This window comes from Oenanthe melanoleuca, chromosome 3, assembly GCF_029582105.1.
Source record: "Oenanthe melanoleuca isolate GR-GAL-2019-014 chromosome 3, OMel1.0, whole genome shotgun sequence".
Taxonomy (NCBI): domain Eukaryota; kingdom Metazoa; phylum Chordata; class Aves; order Passeriformes; family Muscicapidae; genus Oenanthe; species Oenanthe melanoleuca.
This window is the reverse complement of record NC_079336.1, coordinates 105,131,696-105,155,312: the sequence shown is the minus strand read 5'-3', so window position 1 is coordinate 105,155,312 and position 23,617 is coordinate 105,131,696. Positions and strand designations below refer to the sequence as shown.

General features: G+C 55.6%; 4 protein-coding genes across 8 annotated transcripts; 3 read left to right on the top strand and 1 right to left on the bottom strand.

The window, feature by feature from the left end:
• Nucleotides 1–232: 232 nt before the first annotated feature.
• Nucleotides 233–1,944, top strand: PTCRA (pre T cell antigen receptor alpha). Its single transcript, XM_056487641.1, has 4 exons — nt 233–284; nt 416–727; nt 971–1,006; nt 1,330–1,944. Exons 1-4 carry the CDS (start codon nt 233–235, stop codon nt 1,437–1,439), a joined length of 510 nt encoding a protein of 169 aa, XP_056343616.1. The 3' UTR covers nt 1,440–1,944.
• On the top strand, nt 1,936–5,622 carry CNPY3 (canopy FGF signaling regulator 3). The gene is made up of 6 exons (XM_056487640.1): nt 1,936–2,110; nt 3,859–3,982; nt 4,118–4,214; nt 4,585–4,707; nt 4,891–5,008; nt 5,139–5,622. The coding sequence occupies exons 1-6, from the start codon at nt 1,960–1,962 to the stop codon at nt 5,342–5,344; spliced, it is 819 nt and encodes a 272-aa protein (XP_056343615.1). The 5' UTR covers nt 1,936–1,959; the 3' UTR covers nt 5,345–5,622.
• Nucleotides 5,623–5,914: 292 nt separating this feature from the next.
• GNMT (glycine N-methyltransferase) lies at nt 5,915–8,086 on the top strand. Of its 4 annotated transcripts, none has more exons than XM_056487636.1 (6): nt 5,915–6,188; nt 6,269–6,396; nt 6,688–6,801; nt 7,283–7,425; nt 7,569–7,690; nt 7,785–8,086. In XM_056487636.1, the coding sequence occupies exons 1-6, from the start codon at nt 5,983–5,985 to the stop codon at nt 7,954–7,956; spliced, it is 885 nt and encodes a 294-aa protein (XP_056343611.1). In that variant the 5' UTR covers nt 5,915–5,982; the 3' UTR covers nt 7,957–8,086. The 4 variants fall into 4 exon arrangements, with proteins under 4 accessions (XP_056343611.1, XP_056343613.1, XP_056343610.1 ...); XM_056487638.1 differs by having other exon boundaries at nt 5,916–6,188; nt 7,769–8,086; XM_056487635.1 differs by having other exon boundaries at nt 5,918–6,188; nt 7,271–7,425.
• Nucleotides 8,087–9,403: 1,317 nt separating this feature from the next.
• Nucleotides 9,404–23,527, bottom strand: PEX6 (peroxisomal biogenesis factor 6). Of its 2 annotated transcripts, XM_056487632.1 has the most exons (17): nt 22,652–23,527; nt 22,415–22,575; nt 21,562–21,645; nt 20,798–20,900; nt 20,482–20,618; nt 20,293–20,404; nt 17,502–17,710; nt 17,156–17,348; nt 16,713–16,789; nt 16,489–16,621; nt 14,075–14,280; nt 13,902–13,963; nt 13,363–13,471; nt 12,540–12,656; nt 11,969–12,046; nt 10,329–10,468; nt 9,404–10,014 (listed from the first exon to the last, which is right to left on the bottom strand). In XM_056487632.1, exons 1-17 carry the CDS (start codon nt 23,507–23,509, stop codon nt 9,878–9,880), a joined length of 2,916 nt encoding a protein of 971 aa, XP_056343607.1. In that variant the 5' UTR covers nt 23,510–23,527; the 3' UTR covers nt 9,404–9,877. The 2 variants fall into 2 exon arrangements, with proteins under 2 accessions (XP_056343607.1, XP_056343608.1); XM_056487633.1 differs by lacking the exons at nt 9,404–10,014; nt 10,329–10,468; nt 11,969–12,046; nt 12,540–12,656 and adding an exon at nt 12,686–12,877.
• Between the last annotated feature and the right edge of the window lie 90 nt (nt 23,528–23,617).

The window sequence follows — 23,617 nt, the reverse complement described above, 5'->3', positions numbered from 1 at the left end:
TTGGCGGGCGGGGGGTGCTGGGAGTGTTCCCGGGGGTGAGGCGCAGAGGTGCCGCACACCCGGCAGCACCCCCAGGGCCAGGACTCGCTCAGTGCAGCGACCGGGAAGGCGTAAAAGGGCCGTACCACCGGTGGGGGAGCTCTGCGCCAGCCTCGTAGCCCCGGTGGTGGGCGGCGCAGCTGGAGGTGCGGGTGGGGGCTGAGCCTTTGGCACCCCATGCGCTGCAGCTGCCATGGAGCCGCTCCGGGTGCTGCTGGCTGCTGCTCTGCTCCCGCTCCTGCCCCGTGAGTACCCCCAGGACAGACCCAAGAGGCTGCCATCCAGCCTGGATGCGAAGACAGAGCTCTGCCGATTTGGCAGCCGTGCTGGGTGGGATAGTGAGGGAAACAGTGCCCTTAAACCTTGTCTCTCTCAGCTGACAGGGCAGCTGTGCCACTGCCTACGCTGACCCGGCCACTGAGCATGGTGCTGGCTGGGCAGCGCCGGCAGCTGGTGGTGTGTGTGGTGAGCGACCTGGCTCCCAGCTCTGGCCATGCTGTCTGGATCTCCGGTGGGAATGGTAGCATCCTGCAGTCCTTTGCCTATGGGGCCTCCCAGGAGGATGGTGGCACCATCTGCTCCGTCTCCCTCCTTTCCAGTGATCCCCCACGCGAGAGGGAACTTGCCTGCCATGTGGGGGCCAACAGGACCTCCCCGTCCCACAGCTCCAGCCCCATCCGCATCACTGGTATGACCCTGCTGCCGTGCCACCCCCTCTGCCTGCCTTAGCTACTGCTGCCCAACCTAGTGGGTGCACTGGTGGCCCCTGAGGAGGAAGGTTGGCAGTGCCTCTGGGGCCAGCAGGGAGCAGGTGTGAGGTCCTAGGGCAAACGTTGCTGTCCCTGATCACAGGAAGGGGTTTGTGGCCAGCCCTGCCATGCACCTGGTGCTGGGCTGCCAGCACCTCCCCAGCTGCTCTTTCATCCCACAGGCAACGAGGAGGTGGCAGAGCTGTGTAGCACAGCTGGTGAGTCTTTGGCCCCTGCCTGGTGGGAATGTCAGCTGCTGGGGAGAAAGTCCTGGCAGTAGCTTGACTGGGGCTAGGTGGTGATTGGGATGGGTTTTCCCACAGTGTTGTGGGACTGGGGAAGAGGGAGGGAAGCTTCACCTTGGTGGGAAGAATAGGGAAACTGGGTCAGAGCCAGCCTACCCTCAGGGACAGTGTGAGGGTGACAAGAGGTGTCTCTGGGATCCCAAGTCTGCCCAAGCATCGCCCCATGGCAGGCCTGGGGAGGACAATGGGGGCAGTGGGGTGTCTATGGAAGGCATCACCTCACCCTTCCATTGCAGTGTCACCAGCCCCTGCCTTGGCAGCCCTTCTTGCGGCTGTCCGTGTGGTGTTGCTGAAGGTCTTGCTCTCTGATGCTGTCCTCACGTCCATCCTCCTCGCCCAGAGCTGAGCTATGGGCAACTGCCCATGCCGAAGGGTAAGTCCCCCTGGTTTGGTGTAGGGGTGTGAAAGGCACTGGAAATATTCTGGAGACTGAAGAGAGGACCCCCAAATGGAGGAAGGAGGAGACCCTGTTGTTTGGGGAAGGTACAGGATGGGAATCTTTGGGTGGACAAGGAAGAGGGGCTAACAGGTCTCTGTGGGTGGCCAGGCCCCACATCCCTCCAGGAATTACCTGGAGGATGGGAAGGGACCCCAAATTATGCAGAGGTAGGGAAAAAGCCCCAAGGTACCTCGGGGGGTAAACTCCAGAATTCCAGAGGCAGGAAGGGACTCCGGCGGGTTGTGTGGGCACCCCAGGGGCGGCCGCGGCCACGTGCGCGCCCTTCCCACGTGGGCGCTCGGCGGGACCGCCCGGGGGCAGAGCCACGGGGGCCGCGCGCCGCTGCGATTGGCTGGCGGCGGCCGGCGGGGATTGGTCACGCGGGTCACGCGCGCCTCCGCTATTTGGCCGGCGCTGAGGGGTCGCCATGGTAACCGGGCGTGGCGGGGCGGGAGCGCGCCCCGGAAACGGAGTCATGGCGGCGGCTGCGGGGGCAGCGTTGCTGATGCTGCTGATGGCGGCGGCGCTGGCGCGGGGCGACGACTCGGACTGGGTGCGACTGCCCAGCAAGTGCGAGGGTAAGTGGGGCCTCGGGGACCGGGGCGATCGGCCTCCGCCCGCTGTCTGCTCGGGCCGCGGGTTGCTGGTGCGGGACTGCGCCCCCACGGGCTGCCCCTCTGCACGCCTTCTGCAAGGGGTTGCCGCTGTTCCTGGCAGTCACTTGATCGCCTGCCGGTTCGTAGCTGGGACTGGCCGCGTGTGCTGCTTACAGTTCGGTCTCTGTGATGCTTCCTATCTGAGTACCCTTTTGGTTCACAGGCAGTCCAGGGTAGATCATGACGGACATTTGATGCTTGGTGCAGTTTCCTCTGTCTTTGCTGTGCAGGCGTATGTGGAGCTGGACAGCAAAGAGAAAATAAAAAAAATAGGGAGTTCTTTACAAAGCTTTCCCTGCCGGGAAAGCAGCTCTGGAGATGCTGATGTTCGAGTTCTGCTGTGGCAGCAGCGTAACCTCAGAGAAGCATCAGAGCAAGCACTGACCACACTCTGCTCCTCTTCCTGCCCAGGCTTGGAACCTGTATCAGTGCACAGCAAAAGCTGCAGGAAACATCTGGATAACTGGACTCAGCAGTGAGCACTCCGGGCATGTGTGGGGACACTGCAGCAGGTGTGGTGTGGTGTGGAGTGGGACATCCTTGAGGCCAAGGGTCTGCAGGAAGGAACAATCGTCCCACCTGAGGAATGGTCACAGTCATTTCCAGCCCCTGGTGCCAGCAGAGAAAGGATTGTGCAGGAGGTGGGCAGAGGGCTTCTCACCATGTGCGTGGGAGCTCTGGAGAATCTACCTTGCTCTCTTCCTGCCTGGGGCATCTCTCAACTCACATAATTGCCTGGGAGAAGACAGTGGTTCATTGCTGACAGACCATTCCTGCTGGAGCCTGGCACTGCTTCTGAAGTGGAGCTCAAAGAAGAGGTGGCTCCTGACAAGCAGGACCCCACAGCACTGGACAAAGCTTTCTTCAGCTTCCTGAGACCCTATTTTTGGGGGAGGAATGGCCACACCACACCTGGCTTCCATCCACTTGTAAACCCCTGAGATACTTCTCCTGCTGTCTCTTTCTATAGCTCTGTTGGGCTCTTTTTACAGAAGAAATAAAGTTTTTGGGTTTTTGGGTTTTTTTTGTTTTTTTGTTTTTTTGGTTTTTTTTTTTTTTTAGTTTTATAAGAACAATCATGTGCTGTGTTCTAAATCTGTTGATGATATGGTCTCTGCTGCAGGCAGAGCCCCAGGTTCTGTTGCTGGAGCTCGTGGCCAGCACCTTGTCAGGTCACCCAGCCCTGCCAGCTGCTCAGTCCCCAGCACAGCCCCAGAGTCCCCAGAGCACTGAGAGCACAAAACAAGTACCAGGTGGGACTTGCCGTCATCACAAGGAGAAGCTCTGAGCCACACTGGGATTTCCACTGTGAAAAGATCCTGTGTTCTTCCGAAAGGAAGAGAGCAGCTTGTGGCAGGGAGATAGAGTTTTTTTTGGGGGGAAAGCTGCAGGCATAACTAAGCCTGTGTGACTTCCCACCTGTGCCACAGCAGCTGGTTTACACCAAAGCATTGGTTTGGGTGCTCCTGCTTCAAGTGTTCTCCAGTGGAAGCAGCTGAACTATTCCTGGTTATTTCTTTAGATGGCCAAGATGTGTTTTGTGCTCAGAGCAGCTTTTGTGTGCCCCCAGTTCCTGGGGCTGGTTCTTGCTGCTGTCCCAGGTGCTCTGTAATGCTGCCTGTCAGAACAGTGACACCCCCTAAACTGCTTGTGCTCTCTCCTTCCCACAGTGTGCAAGTACGTAGCCGTGGAGCTGAAATCCGCCTTCGAGGAGACTGGCAAGACCAAGGAAGTGATCGACACCAAGTACGGCTTCCTGGATGGGAGGGGCTCTGCTGTCAAGTACACACAGTCGTAAGTGGGAGTGGGATGGGAGTCTCCTGCTGCTGTCACTGCCTCCAGAGCCGGAGGCTTTGGGAAGATCACCCTGTGCCCTGGCTAGTGCTGAGAGCCCATGCCAAGCCTGAGCCCTTCCTCCTCTCCATGCAGGGACATCCGGTTAATTGAGGTTACAGAGAACATCTGCAAGCGGCTGCTGGATTACAACCTGCACAAGGAGAGGAGCGGCAGTAACAGATTCGCAAAGGTGAGAACCGTTCCTCCGGTTCCTGCTCCCAAATGTGCCTCACCCATCCCTTCACTGAGTGATGAACCAAGTTCATTCTTCCCGTCCTCTGGATCTCCTGCTAGTGCCTGGTATGCGAGGTCATGCTGTCCCCAAAGTCAGATGTGGAGTGCAGGGGCTGTCTTCCTCTTGGGTTTGGGACCAGTTTGGTTTGCAGAGGGGGACTCACTGCCATTTGAACTCCCCCCGGTAACGCTGAGGCCCCAGGTATCTGTCTTACTGTGTTCCTGCAAAGCTGGGCAGAGTTGTGTGGCTGACACTGGGAGGAGAGGGTGGGAGTTCTCCAGGAGGAGCATGGCCTCACCCAGCAGTGCTGCTCCGTCCCTCACAGGGCATGTCAGAGACGTTCGAGACCCTGCACAATCTGGTGCACAAGGGTGTCAAGGTGGTGATGGACATCCCCTACGAGCTGTGGAATGAGACCTCCGCCGAGGTGGCTGACCTCAAAAAGCAGGTACCCTGCCCCGTGGGATTGGTCCTCAGTGGCTGTGCTGGCCTTGCAGGCTGGAGTGGAGGGCGGGAGAGAATCCAAAGGTGCGCTGCTGGCAGCAGGATGTTGGCAGGACTTGTGGCAGAAGTCTGGCCCTGGTCCTTCCACACCAGCACGTCTGGAGCTGGGCTCTCCTCTCTGCCCTAGTGCGATGTGCTGGTAGAGGAGTATGAAGATGTCATCGAAGATTGGTACAGGCACCATCAGACGGAGGATCTCTCCCAGTTTCTCTGTGCTAACCACGTGCTAAAAGGAAAGGACACAAGTAAGTCCTGGCTGCTGCCAGGGGCTGAAATAATCATGGAATGCTCAGGAGGGCCGGGGAGCTTTGCTAAAGCATGGGGAGCCCTGCTTCTCCATCAGAGCGCCCTCTGCCCCTCTCCTCTTTTCCCTAGGCTGCCTGGCAGAGAAGTGGACTGGCAAGAAGGGTGATTTGGCAAGCGTTGGGGAGAAGCAGAACAAAAAAAAGAGTGGGAAGAAGAAGAAAATGGGCCATAAAGTTGAGCGCGAGGGAGCTGCCAGCCTTCCGGACACAGGGGAGGCCCTGGAGGGGGTCCAGGAGCAGGCTCCGCTCACCCACAGCCCAGCTGATGAGCTGTAGGCACGCAGCCCCTGCCCCCGGGGCCTTCTGCTCCGGGGTTTCGCCCCGCCGTGCCTAGGGCTACCAAAGGAAAAGGGACTTGTGAGCCGGGGGAGACCGGAGCTCCTGGCCCCGCCTTGCCAGCCTGGGTGCCACGCCGTGATTAGGTGTCACAGAGCCGATGACCCAGCCCTGCCGCATCCCTGCCGGGGGCTCCAGCTCCGGGAGGCCGCGTGTGTTGCCCCGCCGCCGGCTCCTCGCACGCCGCCGGGACTGTAAATAAAGACGTTTTCCCCAGAGTCGCCGCCGCCACTGCCGGCCCTGCTTCTGCTGCTGCCGGGGGCGGGATCAGCGCCGCTGCTGCGCCTGCGGCCCGTAAGGCCGGCGAGGGGCGGGCGAGTCCCGCGGGCCGGGCTGGGCCTTCACCCCGCCGAGGCAAAGGTCGGGGAGCGGCGCGAGCGCTGCCGGGCGGCGCTGATGGGCGGGGCCGCGGTCAGGGGGCGTGGCCTGGGCGGGAGGGGCGAGAGGCGATTGGCGGGGCCGCGGAGGCGGACTCGGCGGGGATTGGCTGGGGCGCGTGGGCGGGGCGGGGGCGCGGCGCAGCGAGGCTGAGGGGCCGCGGCGGTGCCGGGGTGCGGGTCCCGGTCGGCGGCGGCGGCATGGTGGACAGCGTGTACCGGACGCGGTCGCTGGGAGTCGCGGCGGAGGGGCTGCCAGACCAGTACGCGGACGGGCGGGCGGCCCGCGTGTGGCAGCTGTACATCGGGGACACCCGTGGCCGCACGGACGAGTACCGCAGCTGGCTCCTGGCGCTGCTCCGCCAGCACCGCTGCCGCTCCGTCCTCGACGTGGCCTGTGGCACCGGGTGAGGCCCCGCTCCCTTCCCCTGCCCGGGGCTACCCGGGGCCTCGCTGCCCCCGGCCCCTCTGACAGCCATGTCTCCAGGGTGGACTCCATCATGCTACTCGAGGAGGGATTCCAGGTGACCAGCGTCGATGCCAGCGACAAGATGCTCAAGTACGCGCTGAAGGAGCGCTGGGAGCGGCGCAAGGAGGAGCCCTTCGACCGATGGGGTGCGAGGGCTGTGGGGCCTGCAGACACTGACGCTCCTCCCCAGCGCACTGCCCATGGCCCCTCGCAGTGCTCAGGCCACTCCTCCGGCCGGGTGGCCTTGCTGCGGGGACCTGCCAGGGGCCAGCTGCTCGGCAAAGACAAGCCATAGTCCTTGCCTGTCTGGCTGCTGGTCAGAGGCCAGAGCCAGCACCCATAAGGGCCTGGGAAGAGCTGGGTGATGCTGGGATGTATCTGGTAGGCAGGGGAGGCTAATGGGTGTCCCTGTCCTCATCCTTTTCCATGTGCTGCAGTCATCGAGGAGGCCAACTGGCTCACACTGGAGAAGGACCTGGAGAAGCCAGGGGATGGGTTTGATGCAGTCATCTGCCTCGGGAACTCCTTTGCGCATCTGCCTGACTTCAAAGGTGAGTTGGGGCAGGGAAGAGGAGGGGGAGCACCTATGCATGTGTGCATAGTGTCTTCCAGCAAGCTGAGAACGTGTCCAAACTCATGGCATTAGTGGGATGGGATTACACACAGTGCAGCTGCTGTTTCATGGTGCTGCTCCAGGGAGGAGAGCTGAGGCCCCATTGCTTCAGTCTGTGACATGAGTGCACCCACTGGGTTCCATGGTCATGGTGGTTTGTGCATCAATGTCACAGCTCTGACGAGGCTGGAGGCACACCCAGACTTGTGCCACAAAGTCAAGTGGTAGGTTTCCTATATGGCGTGCTCTGCTCCAGTGAGGCTGAGAACGTGCCTGAGCTCATGCCATGGGTGGGGCAGTGGGTTCTCCAAGCTGAGATCTGGGGGTAGGTGATAGGGGCAGGTATCTGTGCGTGTATGGGTAAGATGAGGGCATATAGGCTGTGCCAGTGCTTGGGGATGCCATAGTTTCCTCTCCAGGGGACCAGAGTGACCACAAGCTGGCCCTGAGGAACATTGCCAGCATGGTGCGGCCCGGGGGTGTCCTGGTCATTGACCACCGCAACTATGATCACATCCTGGCCACGGGCTGCGCGCCAGCCGGCAAGAACATCTACTACCAGGTCGGTGGCTAGCAGGCCCTGCCCCATCCCAGACCCCTTTACCCCAGCCCCATGGCCCCAAGGGGGTCAGGCAGCAGGGCTGTGCCCAGGCTGGGGGCCACTGAGTCTCCATAAGACACAGATGTCCTCCTGTGATCTCCCAGAGTGACTTGACCAAGGACATCACCACCTCAGTGCTCCTGGTAAACAACAAGGCACACATGGTGACCCTGGACTACACTGTGCAGGTGCCCCCCACTGAGGCAGGTGCAGACCCGGAGCTGAGGTGAGAAGAGCTGCAGAGGTGGCTTCTGGTATGGGAGGATGGCTGGCACTGTGCCCCACTATGCCCCTGCCTCACCAGCACTGCCTCCTTGCAGCAAGTTTCGGCTCTCCTACTACCCGCACCGACTGGAGGCCTTCACAGCTCTGCTGAAAGGTGCATTCCAGGGAAAGTGCCAGCACACTGTCCTGGGTGACTTCCAGCCCTACACACCAGGGCAGGCCCATGTGCCCTGCTACTTCATCCACGTCGTGAAGAAGACAGGCTGAGGGGCCTACAGCGATGGGACTGTGGTGGCTGAGAGCTCCAAGCAGCTGTGGGTCCAAGCAAGGGGTGGGGACATGGCTGAGAGCCACCTGGGAGACCCCTCCCCTTAATTAAGAACACTTATAAGAGCTACCTGTGATAATGCTCCGTGTCTTCCTGTATGGGCAGGGTACAGGGCAAGGGGGATGGCCACAGCCTCCTCAGGACTCTGTGGAAGGAGGTGCTCAGCCTGGGGGTGGTACAGGATGGGTGCAGGCACAGCTTCCCCGCCCAGTGCCCAGCTGCAGGTGCCAGCATGCCAGCAGTGTGGGGCCCCCTTGAAGCAGAAGGAGTCGTGAGATGGCTCCCAGGTGGTTGCACATCCTAGCCGAGTCCCTGCAGCACTGCTCACAGGAGCGTGCTGGAACCTGTTTTTTCATGTGCACCTCCCAGACAGGTGCTGACTCTTTTTCTTGACACTCCCCAGCCCCATATAGGGGTACCCACGCCCCCCACTGGAGCTCCCAGAGTGAGAGTTGTCTCTCAATGCTTCCTCTCCCTCCCTTCCACCCTGGGGAAGATGTGGTGCCTAGATCCAGCAGCACGCAGTAGTGCGGTCAGGGATAGCCCTGCCTGAACACGCTCAGGCACCAGAGCCACAGGGCTCCAGGCACACACCAGCTGGGGACTCACACATGGAACGCCAGAAGCTGCTGTAGAACCAGCCCCTAGCAGAGGAGCTCCAGGGGGAGCGGGCCCTCACAGCCACGCTTGGCCCAGGGATCCAGCTGTCAGCAGGCTTAGTGCCTATGGCAGGTGGAGCAAAACCTGGCACCAGCAACACCTTGGGCTGCACAAAGGCTGAGGGCAGCTGCAGGCACCTGGCCACAGCAGCTGCCAAACAGAGCTCGCGTGCCATTTGTTCGGCACCCTTGGAAAAGGCTGGGAAGCAGGGGATATGCAATTCAGCAACTGCTGTGACGCTGCAGAGGGAGGTGAGACAGGACCTCAGGGGATCTGAGCCAAATGGTGCTCAGCACAAATTAGTGCAGACCAGGCAGCTCCAGGCTGCTCCAGACAAGGTTTGAGTATTTCCAAGGCTGAAGCTCCCCATCTCCCCATGATAAGTTTTTCCTCTTACCAATGGGAATATCTTTGCTGCCACTCACTCCCATTGCCTCATGTCCCATCACCCAGTGCCTCCAGCAAGGACTGGGCTCCTTCTGCAGAGGGAGCTGAGATCAACGCCAAGCAAACACCTACCCCCTCAGGCTTTCCTCATTCACCACGGGCTTCAGCCATTCTGGCAGGATGAGAGTGGCCTCAGTCTAGTCCACAGGTGTGTTCCCACCTCTACCTGCAGCACAATGATTTTTCTGCACCACCCAGCCCACCCAAGAATTTGCAGAGATCTTCTTGAGCCTACAGCCACCATCAGAAGCAACAACTTGAGATCAGGCAGTGAACACCTAGTGCTAAAAAAACTGTATTTATTCAGAGACTGTGTCAAGTCCAGGCCAGCTGGAGCAGCAGTGCCCTATGCCCTCTGGCCAGCACCTCTCACTGGGGGCTGACAGCCCAACAAGCAGCTGCCTCCAGCCCTGCACTTGCTGCCAAACCAGGTGCAGTTTGAGCTTTGCTCCCCCATCAGTGAATGGCCTGGCACCCATGGAGACAGTGCTACACTCCTCAGGGCTTTGTGCCCCACGAGAAAGTAACCCTGCTGTGTTCCGGCATCCACAACCCACCACTAATATGTGAGGGACCCTTACAGAACCCTCCTGGGTGAGCAGAGTAGCACTTCCACCACCACTTGCCTTGGGAAACTGCACTGATACTATTTCCACCCAAGCTCAAAAGAAGAGGGCCCAGGAGGCAACAGAGAAGAGCAGGCAGGTGCCTGTTTGTGTCTGTTCTCCAGCCCCAGCTCTGCTGAGCTGAGCATTAGGAAGCCGCAAACTTCTGCTGGATGAGTCTGTACCTGAGCAGCTCCTGCTCAGAGACGGATGGCTGCAACCTGGCAGCAGCCTGCAGAAAGTCTTCCATGGTCAGGATCAGAGCAGACTTCTCAGTATCCAACCCTGCATGAGAGAAACAGCATGAAAGGGCTGAGAACAGGAGCAGCTGGCAATATCCAAAAGCCCACTCTCCAGCCGTCAAAGACTGAAAGGAAAAGCTGTGTCTCTGTCCTTCCTCCCGGGGACAAGCACTGGAGATGGAGATGACCATATCTGCAGAAACTGCCTGGCTGGCAATAGCCCAGAGCCCAGCACTGTGGTCCCAAATCTGCTGAGGATTTTCTCACACAGCCCAGCTACCAGCACTGCTAACTCTCCTCTCTGTCCCTGTGCTGGGCTGCTCCAACAACTGGGACAGGTAAGGGCAGGGCTCCTACCTTCCTCAATCCACTCCACCTTGCGTTTGACAGCACACATCATGGCATCTGAACACAGGGCATAGACATCTGCTCCTGTCAGCTGAGCTGGGCATTTTTCTAGGATGGTGGTGAGATTCACAGAAGGATCCAGTTTAAACCTGCCAAGAGAGCAAAACACAGGAGTAAAAGCCAAGAAAAAAAACAGACCAGGAGAGCTGTGGTAGCCAGTGTGACTGGAAAGGAACAAGCAGAGTACCCATGTTTTAGCCACTTCCAGAATGTGCTCTGCATTTTCAAAAAAAAAGAAAAAAAAAAAAAAAAAAGAAAAAGAAAAAAAAAGGAAAAAGAAAAAAAAAGAAAAAAGTAATGAGTTTGCTTTACTGTTTTTTTCAAACAGTCACCTCTTTGAAACATCCCTGCAGCAAGGTTCTTTCTCCTGCTAAGCAGGATCAAAGGAAACTTTGAATCACAGCACCACAGCACAGCATGGCCTGGATTGGAAGGGATCTTAAAGATCATGCAGTTCCAACTCCCCTGCCATAGGCAGGGACACCTTCCAGTAGACAGGGATCCAAGCCCCATCCAGCCTGGCCTTGAACACTTCCAGGGATGGGGCATCCACAACTTCTCTGAGCTTCTCCAGTTGCAGGCTAAGAAGTAGAAAGGATGCAGTCTTGGAACCATGGTGCTGGATGAACTCTCTAGAACACAATCTGTTTATGCCATTGGTGTTTGACTTATCACCTAGATAATTTAAGTACTCCACATGCCTGGGAACAACTTACAGCCAGGGCTGGATGAGAACATGTTTAATGACAGAGTACAAAACCACTGTAACACCAAACCATCCCATCAGAGCCATGCTGCAGACAGTGAGCCTCCTTCAGCATGACGAGCAGCTGCTGGAGGGCATGGTGGCCAAGACATAGGGTGTGACAAGCTGTCTGCAGCCACCCCATGCTCACCTCTCCTACTAACATATGCAGTGGTGATCACAGCTATCCGAGACAGCTATTCAGAGTCCCTGCAGAGGCAGTCACAGCAACTCATCCAGCTGTGGTGGGTGGTAGCTCTGCACCTGAATTTCAGGGCTTGCTTTTTTCCCTTCAGAGATGCTCTCAGGAGCTCAGAGCAGCTGGAAAAAGAGCCAAACCCTGCTGCTCAGTGATCCCACACAACCAGTGATTGGGAAGAACACACAGATCACAGCCTGAACACCCCTGAGCACCACAAGAGGAGTGGCAATGAGCTGAACAGAGCTGCCTTCACACTTGGACTGGCAAATGGCAGGGGAACTCTTGCAGGAATCAAATGGGAACTTCCTGTCCTGCAGCTGCACTGCAGTCTCATTACACCATTAGGATCTGGCTGAGCAGCTTAAGAGCACAGTGGCACAGTGGCTGGAAAACTCTACCAACCCCTCCACTTGAACAGGCAGGCTGAGCTTCACCCACCTTGTAGAAAAACCAGTCCCAGCTCAGCTTCTGGAAATTGCTCTGCCCTCCTGCTCTACCTACTGGCTGTGACTCAGTGACCTCAGCTGCTCCCCAGGGCTCAGACATGAAGCCAAGATGGAGTGTGCTAAGCATTAGCCCCAGGAGGGCTGTGACCTCCTGAGAGGTGGTGGGAGGGTGCTGCAAGAGCACAGTGTCACTCACTTCCTGGTGACGGCACTCAGCACCTGCAGCTGCGACTCCCGGTCCTCACTGATGCCCACGTAGACCAGCTTGTCAAACCTGTCAGCAGACAGAAAGGAACGGGCTGGGAACAGGCCACAGCAAACCTGCCACAAGTGCACCAGGAGCTGAAGAGTGGCCCTAGGACAGCTCCTTTTGCTGTCCAGTTTGCAGGTGATACAACAGCAGATACAAAGTGCTGCCCCAGGACAAACTTAAGGAGTCAGGCTTGAGGACTGGCTGGAGGACAGCTGTGCAGAAAAGGGCCCTGGGGCACCAATTCCTGCCATTGTTTGGTGCAACAGCAGGTCCATCGTTGCCCTACTGTGCTTACTGGGCAGTAACCAAAGTGGTGGGGGCAACAGTTGTGGTGTCTTATGCTGCTGCTACAGCCATAGACACCAGCCCTGTCCTGGCTTCCTGTGAGCCAGGGCCAGGACCCTTCAAGAACAATCTCTGTAGAGGAAACATGGTGGGGACACATTACTGTTCACCAGGGCCTGAGGAGGTCTGGGGAACCCCCTAGAGTGAGGCAGGGTAGAATGTGACATACCTGCCTGGCCGTAGCAGAGCTGGGTCCAAGAGGTCAGGCCTGTTTGTGGCTCCAATGACAAACACCTCTCTGCTGGAATGAAGGCCATCAAGCTCTGAAAGGAGCTGTGAGACAACTCTGCAGGGAGCAAGACAGGTACTCTGAACTAGGCCTTGGCAAGTCACCCAGTGTCTCCCTCAGCCACCAATGGAAAAAAGAACAAGTGAGGCCAGTGGCAGGTCCATTTCTCGGACTTCAGCTCCTATTTCTCTTCCCTGAAGAGCCCTTACACAGCCATCCAGACTTCTCCATTAGCACAGCCAGCGCTCAATGCACAGTAATCCAAACCCCAGTCAGTCCTGCAGAACAGGAAGACTGGATGGGGACTGCCAGCTTAGCCAGAAACAGGGTTATTTTACCTAGGCCTCCTCTACTCTTCTGCTATCTCTAAACTGCACATACTTTGCTTCTACCAGAAGCAGCTGAAAGGTTTCTCACCACAGGGAAACAGCAGCTAATAGGAGGACAGCACAGCAGGGGTGTGAAGGATGACCTTGGAGAGGCCAAAGGGAGCACTTGGCAGCCACAGAAGCAGATGGAGGAGACTGTCTTAACCAAATGTTTGCACAACTAGCTTGGGCAATCGGGAACCTGAGGCAATGCAAACAGCAGTAGTAATGCTCAGAGAGAAGAGACAGGCTATGCTGAGAGCTTAAGGGAGCAGAGAGGGGATAAAACAGAGAAAGAGGGGTGGAATGGATTCTGCCTTTCAGGGCAATCTCATGCACTGCCTGCAGCTGAGGCAGGAATCCTGCTCTCCCAAGGACACCTGATACTCACTCACCTGTCCATGACACCCCCTGAATCTCCACTTCGCCCACGACTGGGGGCCAGGGAATCTAGTTCATCAAAGAAGATAATGCAGGGAGCAGCTGCCCTGGCTCTGGCAAACACTGTGAGGAGACAGCACAAAAAGTGACAAAGGAGAAGCAGTCAACAGCAACAGGACCTGCTACTTTCCCGGCAGGGAAGAGCTGTGGATGGAAACCAGATGCCCACTGTACAACCACCACAAACTGCTCCTTCCTGAGTAGCTCAATAGACTGGGGACAGGCAGCACCTAGCACGATGGGCCCGAGGCTCTCAGCTGTGTCTCTGAGGGGCTGCTATCCCATCAGGAACACCAGGGACAGGAGCAGAAAGACTGGGAGGAGGAAGCTGCAGGGAGCAGGGAACAGACTGTAGGAGACAGTAGGGGTCAAGCCCATGATGAGAGCTGTGGGTGGGAGTTGGGAAGGGGGGGTTTAAGCACTACCTCCTTCCCTGCAGCACTCCAGAAAAGCCCCATCTCCCCATGTGCAGAAGCAGGATGCACATCCTCACCATTGCGCACGTTCTCCTCGCTTTGCCCAACGTACATGTTGATGAGCTCCGGCCCTTTCACGCTGTGGGGCAGGGAGAAGAGGAAGTCAATTAGAGGACACCCATCTCCTGCCAGAAGGAAGTCAGTCCCATTGAACACACACACTTTCCCCCCCACCACCTCCATTTCTTACCTAAGGAATGTCATGGTGCACGTTGTTGCCACAGCTTTTGCCAGCAAGGTCTTCCCTGTCCCTGGAGGCCCATACAGCAGCAGACCAGAGCGGCACAGACCCAGTGACAGCAGCTCTGGGTACTCCAGGGGCAGCTGGATAGTGTCCAGGATCTCCTTCTTCACCTCCTGTAGCCCACCAATATCCTGCCAGGACACTGAAGGGATCTGCCAGGAGAGGGAGAATCCTTGTCAGCACTTATTCCTCAACCCCGAGTGTGCCTGGGCAGCTCCAGTATCAACATTTCCCCTCCTCTGAGCTTTTCAATGGAGAAAACAAACTACAAACATGTCCCCAAGCATGCTGCACTCGCAGACTCACTTCTCCAATACTCCACTGCCCCTCGTATCATCTGTCAGCAAAAATACCCCAGGGAAAGTTGCCTGCAGCTTTGAGGGGAGAGAGTCTTGCTGCAGACAGCCTTTGGGATGCAAGAGAGAGGGAAAGCAAAAATAAGAACAAAATAAAATTTAAAAAAAAAAAAAAATCTGGATCTTGCAACTATGAGTGACTTGTGTGCACGGCACCTTGTTCCCCAAAGGGGTGAGACTGTACAAGGGCTTCACACCTTGCCAAGGGACAGAACCTGGGCTGTCAGGACCTCTGTGACAGCAAGGAGGATGTGAGGACAGCCATCCTGCAGGACAGTGTATGGAACATTCACTGCTCTTGGAAGGGGAGATGCAAGAAGAAAGTCCATGTATATTTATAAGAAATAGATAGGTATGGAGCCAGCTGCAGACATGTGATGGGTCACAGAGAACAGAGAGAAGACACCAAACCAGAGCTGGGTGAGCCAATGCCTCTTGGGTTATTTTGTGCTGAGCAGAACTATCCCAGAGCACACTGCTGCTCTGGTCACAGCTTTAGGAATAGCTGGAATGCCACAGCCTGCATGACATCCTCCTGTGAGTTAGAGCAGATCTCCTGGGAGCTGCAGAGAAAGCAAAGCCCCACACTTGCCCCCCACCTGATGAATGTTTGTGCCAGCACAAGTGGGGAGTTTAAAAATAGCTTAGGGCAAAATTCTTTCCCCCTCAGCCAATTTGCATCTCCTTCCTTCACTACTGGAGATGATATTATCTTATTTTATTTCTCTAGCTGTCCACCAGGAAAATTAGGTCAAACAAAATAAGGATTTTCAGAAAAAAAACCAAAAAACCAACAACAACTTTTAAAGCATAAGGTCACAGGCCCCTCTGCAGTGACAATAAATGGAAGAGCTGCCCTCTCCTCTGCACTTTTACTCATCCTGCCTTGCTAGAACGAGCTCTAGAGACATGAGCACAGGAGCTGGAAAACTGCAGCAAGGTTGTTTTCAGGGGAGCACATTTTAAGTCTAAGACATGGTGCAGACACTGTTAACAAGTGGAGGTTTGGAATCAGATCTCTCCAGAAGGCTCAGGCTATAAGTGCAGACAAATGTGTGACTAACCAGAAAGTGCAAGCAGGGAACTTGAAAGCCATGTATATTGAAAGTACCCACGTCTGCTAATGGACTTCCTGACCACAACCAATTACTAAGAAATCAATGAAGGAATGTAAAATACAAACAAAATTAACTCCCATTCACACAGGTCACTGCTGAATATGCTCCGTGGTTATTTGTCTTCCAGCAAACTCAGTGAACACCATAAAACAGAGCTCACTTCATTTATTACGTGGGCAGCTGGGGAAGGTGCCAGAAAACAGCTCCAAGGCCAAGGCTTCCTGTCCTGCGCTGAATGGAGTTGTTTGCACTCACGGGCATGGAAAAGAGGTTCTGATCACTTTGCTTGGTCCTAACACCACATTACCCAGCCAAACCAGTCCCCCCAAATGCTGCTTCTGAGCTGCCAGAGGCAGACCACACCCATTCTGAGAAGCTGACTGCTGGTTTTCTCAGACTGTGTCACTTTCCTTGAAGAAACCCTAAGTTCTTCAAACTGCCTGTCTATCAGAAAAATCCATGCCAGCTCAAGCAGTATCCAAGGCTGGGGATCAAGGCTAAGATGTACCACACGTGTGGAGAAACTCCCTCACCAGCCTGTGCCACAGCCTCTCTGTTCCCCCAGGCCAGGTGGCTGGGGAGATCTCAGTGAGGCAGGGCAGCCTTTGCCCCGCAGGAGGCTGAGCTGCACAGCTGGCACCCCCCAACACCAGCCAATTAACTGGTCAACAATTATCACTCCAAGAGCTTCCCTAACAAATTCCAAGTGGGTGAAAACTGATGGGGGAAAGTCCAGAGGACTGTTTCCCACTGAAAGCTGAGACAACAAATGGAAAGACAGAGCAGGAAGCAATGTGTCAGAGCACAGCCCTGAAAGATCTGCAATGGGCATCTTGAGCCAAGAGCTCTGCAAAGTCCACCTCCTCCTTGTGCTCCAGCATCCCACCTTTGGGGCTCCTACTGCCTGTGAATGGGAATCATGCAGCTGGTCCAGTGCAGCACTAAAATCCTCCTCGAGCACCGGGAACCCAGCAGTGCAAAAATCCCTCTCCACTTCCTCGCTCAGTCCGCCTGGAAAACTGGTGAGGAAAGAAAGGGAAAGGAGTCAGGCTCTGCCCCACTGCTGGCTGCAGCCCCTGCCCTCCCCACCCCCTGCCTTGTCTGTGCTACCTCAATGCCTGGATACGGGTGCAAGCAGCCCGGCTGCTGTGGGACAACAAGGCACAGAAATCTCCCAGCACAAATCCCTGTGAATGTGGAAACAACAGGCATCAGTTCAGTCCCTCACCACAGCTACACCTAGGCCATAAAAAGTATGGGGAAAAATTCCTTGCAGAGCTGTTCCTTGAGCCTCTGGTTAAAGGCTCTAGCTCCACTTTTTTTATTATCATCAGCCAATACCTCTGCAAAAGGTGTGGAGTCCGTAGGCACTAGAAATCTAAAAGCTATTTAAAAATACTTAAAATCTGATGTCTGAGCACTAGGATTAACCACTGAAGAAGTTCTTTGAGCTGTGGGAATTATCCCCTTTCTGCAAAGCCAGCTAGGGGAGACTGGCGCAGCACTCCTATGGGCACTGCCCATCTCCACACGCTGCTGTGGTTTTTACTCACAGCAGTCCTGCGGGCCAGCTTGGACAAGCTCACTTCTTTGCCCAGAGGCAGGCTGGCAGTCAGCATGCTCAACATCAATCTCCTCTGCTCCTCTGAAGGGGCTTTGATCTTCACCTCATGAAGGAAAGCAGTCTGCACATCTGTGGGAACATTCTGGGGCTTGCAGGTTGTGCCAATCACTAGAACAGGGTGGCTGTGGAGGGAACGGGACAGTGCATGGTCTCAGCTCTGTGGAAGTACACTCTTACATTGCCATGATATATGCCAACTCACTCTCCCATGGCTAGGCCATTGGCAGAAGCAAACAATTACCTTGGATGCTCACAGCAACGTGCAGGGTCCATACCTCAGTGCTGGGTCGCTGTCCAGGAGCAGCTGCCTCAGAGTAGCAATGACCCTGGCATCCTCCCCGAGCCCGTCTCTATCTCTGCCAAGCACCTCGATGTCTTTCAGCAGGAGTACACAGGGCTGGTACTGCTGGGCCTGGCTGAAGGCCACCTGCACTTTCTCCTCTGTGGCTGCACTGGTGTCACTGCACAAACTGACGCAATCGACCTGCCAGACACACCACACAACACAGTTGCAACATAGACAGCTGGGGGGGGCTAGGACAACATTCCACAAAGCTTTCCACAGGCAATTCACGGCTCAGAGGAGATCAAGGTCAGTACTTCCCAGAAACAGTCCCATTCAGGATGCCTTGGCATGGATAAATGGCTGTTTCTTGCTTCTCTGCAAGAGGTGAGGTAGGCAGGAAGGTTTTATCTGAATAAGGTGTGGCAAAGGGACCAGAGAAATCCATACAGTGGACATTACACCTAAGCAGCCTAAGCTGGAAGGGAGATGAGAGCTGAGGAAGACAGGGAAAACAAAGTACCTTGCAGAACAGTGCCGTAAGTAGAGGAGGCGGCCCAGGAAACTGTTCAACCAGTGCCAGACAAGCTCAAAGTGCAGGACGAAGGTAAAGGTGACATGTGTTTAGGGGGAAGCTATAGGTGACAGAGGCCCAGACACTGTTTACAAAGCAAACACTTGATGAAGTCATGCAAGGGGAGAGGTGACTGGTGAGCCTTGAACAGCCGCCTGGGAACAGGTAGTGCTGCCTCCTGGTGCTGCAAGGCTGCCCAGGGAGACCTAAACCACCTCTGGGATTCCTTGAGTTTAATCCTCAGAAAAGGCAGCTTGAAGCAGGGAGAACAGCTTCCTAAAGGGTAGGGACAGAGACACAGAGGAGAGGAACTCCTGTGCTCCATGTACTACAGAAAAAAACAAGGAGTTAGGATTGTGGCAGGCCTAATGCCAGCACTATCTGTATTCAAGTACTGAAAGGCAGAGAGAAAGGACAAAAAATTGTTTATCATCAAGTAGTGGAGATTAGAGTGGGGAAGAATCACTGTGTCCTGCTGGGATGGCAGAAACAACAGTCAGAAAAAGGGAAGAGCAGGTGGAATGGCAGTGTAAGCACTGCAGTCAGTGAGAAAGGGAGGAGAGAGTAAAAGCTGGGGTAGAAGAATAAGACGGACAGAAAGTATCTCTGTCTCCAATTGTAAGTGTGTTAGTCTTTAAAAGCAACACGCAAGGCTGAAACCAGAGCTGTAGCTTGCACACACACCCCACTAGAACCTGAGGGCACCTGACAGGCCACAACAGTGACAGAGTGCTCCCAAGCACATCCTAAACATGGATTTGAAGGTCCTGTGAAATTCCTGAAACTTGCATTGGATCCCAAGAGCTGTGGCATATCTGCAGAAAAGTCACAGCTCAGTGCTACAAATTATCATGTCCAGATGAGCTGCACAGCAGCAGGCCAAGGCATTATCTACCTGCTCCACTGACCCCACGTTACAGCTTTACTTGGAGAGAAGAGAACAGGAAAAAGTTTACTCTAAAAATATCCACCAAAAAAAGGAGCAAATCCACTATTTCCTTCCACAAAAAGAAGAATTTTCCAGCCCTGTTCTTTCCATTTATCTTCCTCTTCCATGTCCTTTCAGAATTTCAGAAAGTCTCCTAGAAAAGTCACCACATGACTTCCTCTCGCTTTTGCAAACGTATCTCTAGAGATTCAAGGAAATGAAAGCATTTGTGGGATAATCCAGGACCATCAGAGTTAATAAAAGAGGTATGCTGGGGTAAAAGAGCAATTTTAACAAGTCAGTGAAGATTGTGTTGGTTCCCAGAGTCTTTTTGGGTTCTAGACCTCATTTTGGCCATCCAGACAGCTACCATTCCCATCAAAAGGGCTTTTCCCAGTCAGATGTGGTTTTGTAACAGTAGATTTCTCATCCAAAAATTCTCACCTACACAGAGAAACATCTCCTTTAGCTTGCCTGCTCCCACTAGCTTCACCTGACAGCCACAGGCTTCATGCTGGCTCAGAGAAAAGTAAACACCTTCCATGCTCTGCTAACCACTCAAGCTCTTGTGAAAAATCTCCTTCAAAAAGATCTTGTAAAAACTTGTATCAAACTCTTCCTAAATTCTTTATTTTTCAAGAACGTATTCAGCTTTTCCCCACACAGAAACTGGTCTAGACCCCTGATCTTATGAGTGTCCTTCTCTGAATTTTTCCTGCTCAGGGTTACGCTTTTCTGATGGGGAGACCATGATATTCAATCTGTGTCAAGACACGGATTTTGCACAGCAACAATACCCACTCTCATGTTTGTTTCATAGAATATGATCTGATTTTTTACATATATAGAGAGCAGAGCACAAGTTTTCATGGAGCCATTGACATAAAACCAAATTCTTAATAAAGACAGCTTGAACTATATCATATTCCACATAAAACAAGCTCCAGTGAATTTCACCTGCCACTTCACTGCTCTTGGCAGGGGGGTGGTGGTGAATGTGAACACAGTTACAGAGCAGCTGTACATGCCAAGAGATTTTGAGCCAGGTCTGGTACACGTGCTAGCATGAAACGAAGGGCTGATCTTCTTTTCCCACTCAGCTAAAGAAGATCTCAGCATCATTTGTGAATCACTTGTCTGCATGTACACATGGAAGCAGCTCCTGGATGGGCTCACATCATGGCTACAGCAATGCTGTTGGCAGGGATGACTTTAAAAACTATGTCCATAATTCTCTGTCTGTTGTAAATCCACCAATCCACTAGCCAGAGGAGGAACTACCTTGAAGAGGTGGAGGTTGAGACAGCTGCACACAGCTCTGACAGCCACCAGCTTCCCGCTGCCACTCGGCCCCGAGAGGAGAACGCTGCCCACGCCGCTCAGCGCGTTGGCCCTGCAACAGACAGGGAGGTTCCCCTGTACCCACAGCCCCACCTCTTCCAGGACTCACTCCAAGGAATTCCAACTCACTGGCGGTTGAGGTGAGGCCGAAGAGCATTGCAGAGCTGCTTCACGACATCGAAAAGTCCTGCGGGAGACAAACTGCTCCAGAACTCCTTGCTGTTATAGGCTGGGGCAGATGGGACAGTGCTGTTTGTGGAACCCACCTGTGAGAAAAGAAAAACACCACTCAAGTAAAGAAAGGTGCCAGCTGACAAAATCCACCCTGAAATGTCATTTTCCGTTTTCCAATGGCAGGAAGCACAAGCCTCCACAGGTACATTTGTCACCCACGGTGCAAGCGCAGCCTCAGATCTCCTCTCTCTGCTCTCCACTGACATCTCACCAGATAGAGAGACGTGTTCTGGGTGTCCACCAGGTAACCCTCGGACTGCTCGCCTTCCACCATGCCCACAATCTTCTTCACCTTGAAATATAGCTCTGGCCACCTAAGAGAAAAAATAAACAAGCACTCTAAACTGCTGAGTCAAGATCTTGAAGGAAGGAGCAATATAAATGTCAACAAGAAGACAGCTGAAAAGCACAGCTAAGCAAAGCTACTCTTGTCCTATTGTGCAGTATGCACAAGGATCACCAATGTGAATGTTGAGAATGCCACTGGGAGCACCCTTATCCTGATATGAAGGCGACCTCCCATCTCCCATTTAGCACAACTCTTCCAAAGCCACATGAGCAAAACCAAGAAAGGCAGAATTGGTGGCCACAGAAAGTTTTTCTAACTTGAACTCCTAGGACTTATATTCATTCACATTTTGTTGTTTGTCACAAGCTGAGAAGTCCAGCTCCCACTTTGCTTTTTTTATGTGGCTCTGACTGCCACCCCTCCCTCTTCACTCTTTATCCCCATCAGTTGGTCTACCTCTTTTTTTCCTTTCTTTCCTTCCTGACTATTTGAATGAACTAATGGAGGCCTCCCTCTTAGCTGCAATAAAAACATTTCCCTCTTCCAAGTATATTAAGAGACAGATAAAACACTAAAATCCAGGGATCAGAATGGATTAACTGTCTGATTTCAAGAAAGTCAATCATAGAAAAGTATCTTTGCTCTTCTGGTACAAAGTAATAGACCCACAACTTGTTTGCACCTACCTTAGGAACTTGTCTGCATTTAGTTCTATAAATTCAGCATTTCCAAATGTTGGAACACACAGGATGTCTCCCTCCTGGACCAGTCTACAAAAAAACGCAGAGAGTTTCACCAGTCAAAGAGTAAATCCTTCTGGTGGTGTGTCCTCCCTGACCTGCATCACAAGTGTTTTTACAGAAAAGAATGTACCTATTCATACTGACTCAGTCCTTGCCTGTAAATAAAACTATCAACAGCCACTGAAAGATTTAGCACACACTGGATGGAACCAGATGTATCCAGACTACTAATGGGAGCCTTTTGGGAATGGTACAGAAGATGAACATCATTAGAGTGTCTCATTCAGACAAAAACACCACCTTATCCACGGAATAGCTGGGAATAATCCCAACAGATAGCCTTGGAAGCTTTATGAAAAATGCTCGGGCACAGGCGTCAAAGGAGAAGATGACAACACATCCAGTTTCCAGGCTTGACTTAGCTGAAAACTGGGATTACACATATGGAGATTCACAGAGATTTACAAAACTGGGGTTCCACAACAGAGGTTAGTGGGCAGCATTCGTGAGCCCTCAGCACTGGGTGGTGGATCATGAGGCAGGAGACCTGAGGATAATTTCTGAAGGGCAGGACAAGAAGTGCTCTGTCCAAGCAGAGCACACTCGTAACAGGACACTGCAAGGGGATATTCTAAAACCACACAGCACCTGTACTGGGGGTGTGGTGTCATTGCGCACATCCTAGTGTGTGGCACATACACTGAGTGTATCTCACGGCCCCTGCACTGGGGTGTCACATCCCCAGTGTGTACCACAAAAACTCGGCGCATCTCCCGAGCCCACCCGCACAGCTCACCGCGGTGTTTCGAAGTGCCTGTACAGCACGCTGTCGTAGCTTCCCCGTGTGCTGTAGGCCGGCGAGCAGACGATCTCCAGGTGCAGCTCCCTGGCGAATGGGGGCACCGACAGCACGGACCGGCTGCCCTTCCCATCCGCGGAGTCGGTCCTTTCGTACCTCTGCGGAGCGGACGGGGCGCACCGTGAGCCGCGGCTGCCGCCAGCCCGCTTCCCGGCGTGCCCGGACCCGGCTCACCTGCAGGCGGAGCTGCGCGGCGCCGGCGGGGTCGCAGCCCAGGTTGAAGGCCAGCGCCGGGGCCAGCAATGCTGTGCCGTCGGCCAGGCCGCGCCGGGCGGCCCGCGGGTACTCCCAGGGCGGCGGCCGCGCCAGCAGCGCCGCTAGATGCTCTCGGGCCGCCCCCTCGGCGCCCACCAGCACCCACTCGCCCTGGAACAGCCCCAGCGCTAGCAGCCCGCGCCGGCTCACCCACACCTCCGCCCCGCCGCCGCCCGCCCCACCGCGCACCGCCCGCAGCCTCGGGCCGGCGGCGGCGGCGGCGAAGCAGGAGACGAGGGGCGGCGTGGCGGCGGAGGGGGGGCGGCCGCGGGCGGTGCCCGGCGGGGCGGGCAGCGGGGGCGCCAGGGCGGTGCGCGTCCCGCTGCCCAGCAACCCCTGGAGCGCCGGGCGCGCCTCCAGCACCAGCGGGCCCGGCCCAGGGCCCGGCCCCGGCAGGGCCTCGCCCCGCCGCGCCAGCACCGCGCCGCCCACCAGCCTCCCCGCCCGCCCCGCCGCCCCCAGCAGCACCCAGGCGAGCGCCGGCGGGCGCCGCACGGGCCACACGGCCACCTTGCGGCCGGCCGCCAGCCCCAGCCGCCGCAGCAGCGCCCCGCGCAGCCACAGCTCCGCGCCGCGCCGCCCGCCCGCCTCCAGCGCCACGGCGCTCAGCAGCACCGGCTGCGCCCCGCCGCACCCCGCCGGCCGCACCGCCAGCACCAGCGCTCCGCCCCGCCCGCGCAGCGCCGCGCACAGCCCCGCCGGCGCCAGCAGCAGCGCCGTGGCCGGAGACAACTCGGCCGGCGCCGCGTCCAGTGGCCGCAGCACGGCCACCGCCATATCGCTCCGGCGGCTCTGCGAGAGGGGCGGGCTGGGGCGGAGCGCGGTGCGCGCCCCGCCCGCCGAGGCCCAGAGCGGCGGCGCAGAACGGCCTCGGAGCGGGTTGGG

What these genes read in the sequence shown, in the direction of transcription:
- PTCRA (XM_056487641.1), top strand. Translation starts at nt 233, where the DNA reads ATGGAGCCGCTCCGGGTGCTGCTGGCTGCTGCTCTGCTCCCGCTCCTG. An exon ending in TCTGCTCCCGCTCCTGCCCC is followed by an intron (nt 285 to 415) that starts GTGAGTACCCCC and finishes TGTCTCTCTCAG; the next exon opens with CTGACAGGGCAGCTGTGCCA. An exon ending in AGAGCTGTGTAGCACAGCTG is followed by an intron (nt 1,007 to 1,329) that starts GTGAGTCTTTGG and finishes CTTCCATTGCAG; the next exon opens with TGTCACCAGCCCCTGCCTTG.
- CNPY3 (XM_056487640.1), top strand. Translation starts at nt 1,960, where the DNA reads ATGGTAACCGGGCGTGGCGGGGCGGGAGCGCGCCCCGGAAACGGAGTC. An exon ending in ACTGCCCAGCAAGTGCGAGG is followed by an intron (nt 2,111 to 3,858) that starts GTAAGTGGGGCC and finishes TCCTTCCCACAG; the next exon opens with TGTGCAAGTACGTAGCCGTG. An exon ending in GCTGTCAAGTACACACAGTC is followed by an intron (nt 3,983 to 4,117) that starts GTAAGTGGGAGT and finishes CTCTCCATGCAG; the next exon opens with GGACATCCGGTTAATTGAGG.
- GNMT (XM_056487635.1), top strand. Translation starts at nt 5,983, where the DNA reads ATGGTGGACAGCGTGTACCGGACGCGGTCGCTGGGAGTCGCGGCGGAG. An exon ending in GGAGCCCTTCGACCGATGGG is followed by an intron (nt 6,397 to 6,687) that starts GTGCGAGGGCTG and finishes CATGTGCTGCAG; the next exon opens with TCATCGAGGAGGCCAACTGG. An exon ending in GCATCTGCCTGACTTCAAAG is followed by an intron (nt 6,802 to 7,270) that starts GTGAGTTGGGGC and finishes GGGATGCCATAG; the next exon opens with TTTCCTCTCCAGGGGACCAG.
- PEX6 (XM_056487632.1), bottom strand. Translation starts at nt 23,509, where the DNA reads ATGGCGGTGGCCGTGCTGCGGCCACTGGACGCGGCGCCGGCCGAGTTG. An exon ending in TGCACCATGACATTCCTTAG is followed by an intron (nt 13,964 to 14,074) that starts GTAAGAAATGGA and finishes CCTGCCCCACAG; the next exon opens with CGTGAAAGGGCCGGAGCTCA. An exon ending in GCTCTGCTACGGCCAGGCAG is followed by an intron (nt 12,047 to 12,539) that starts GTATGTCACATT and finishes GTCTGCTGACAG; the next exon opens with GTTTGACAAGCTGGTCTACG.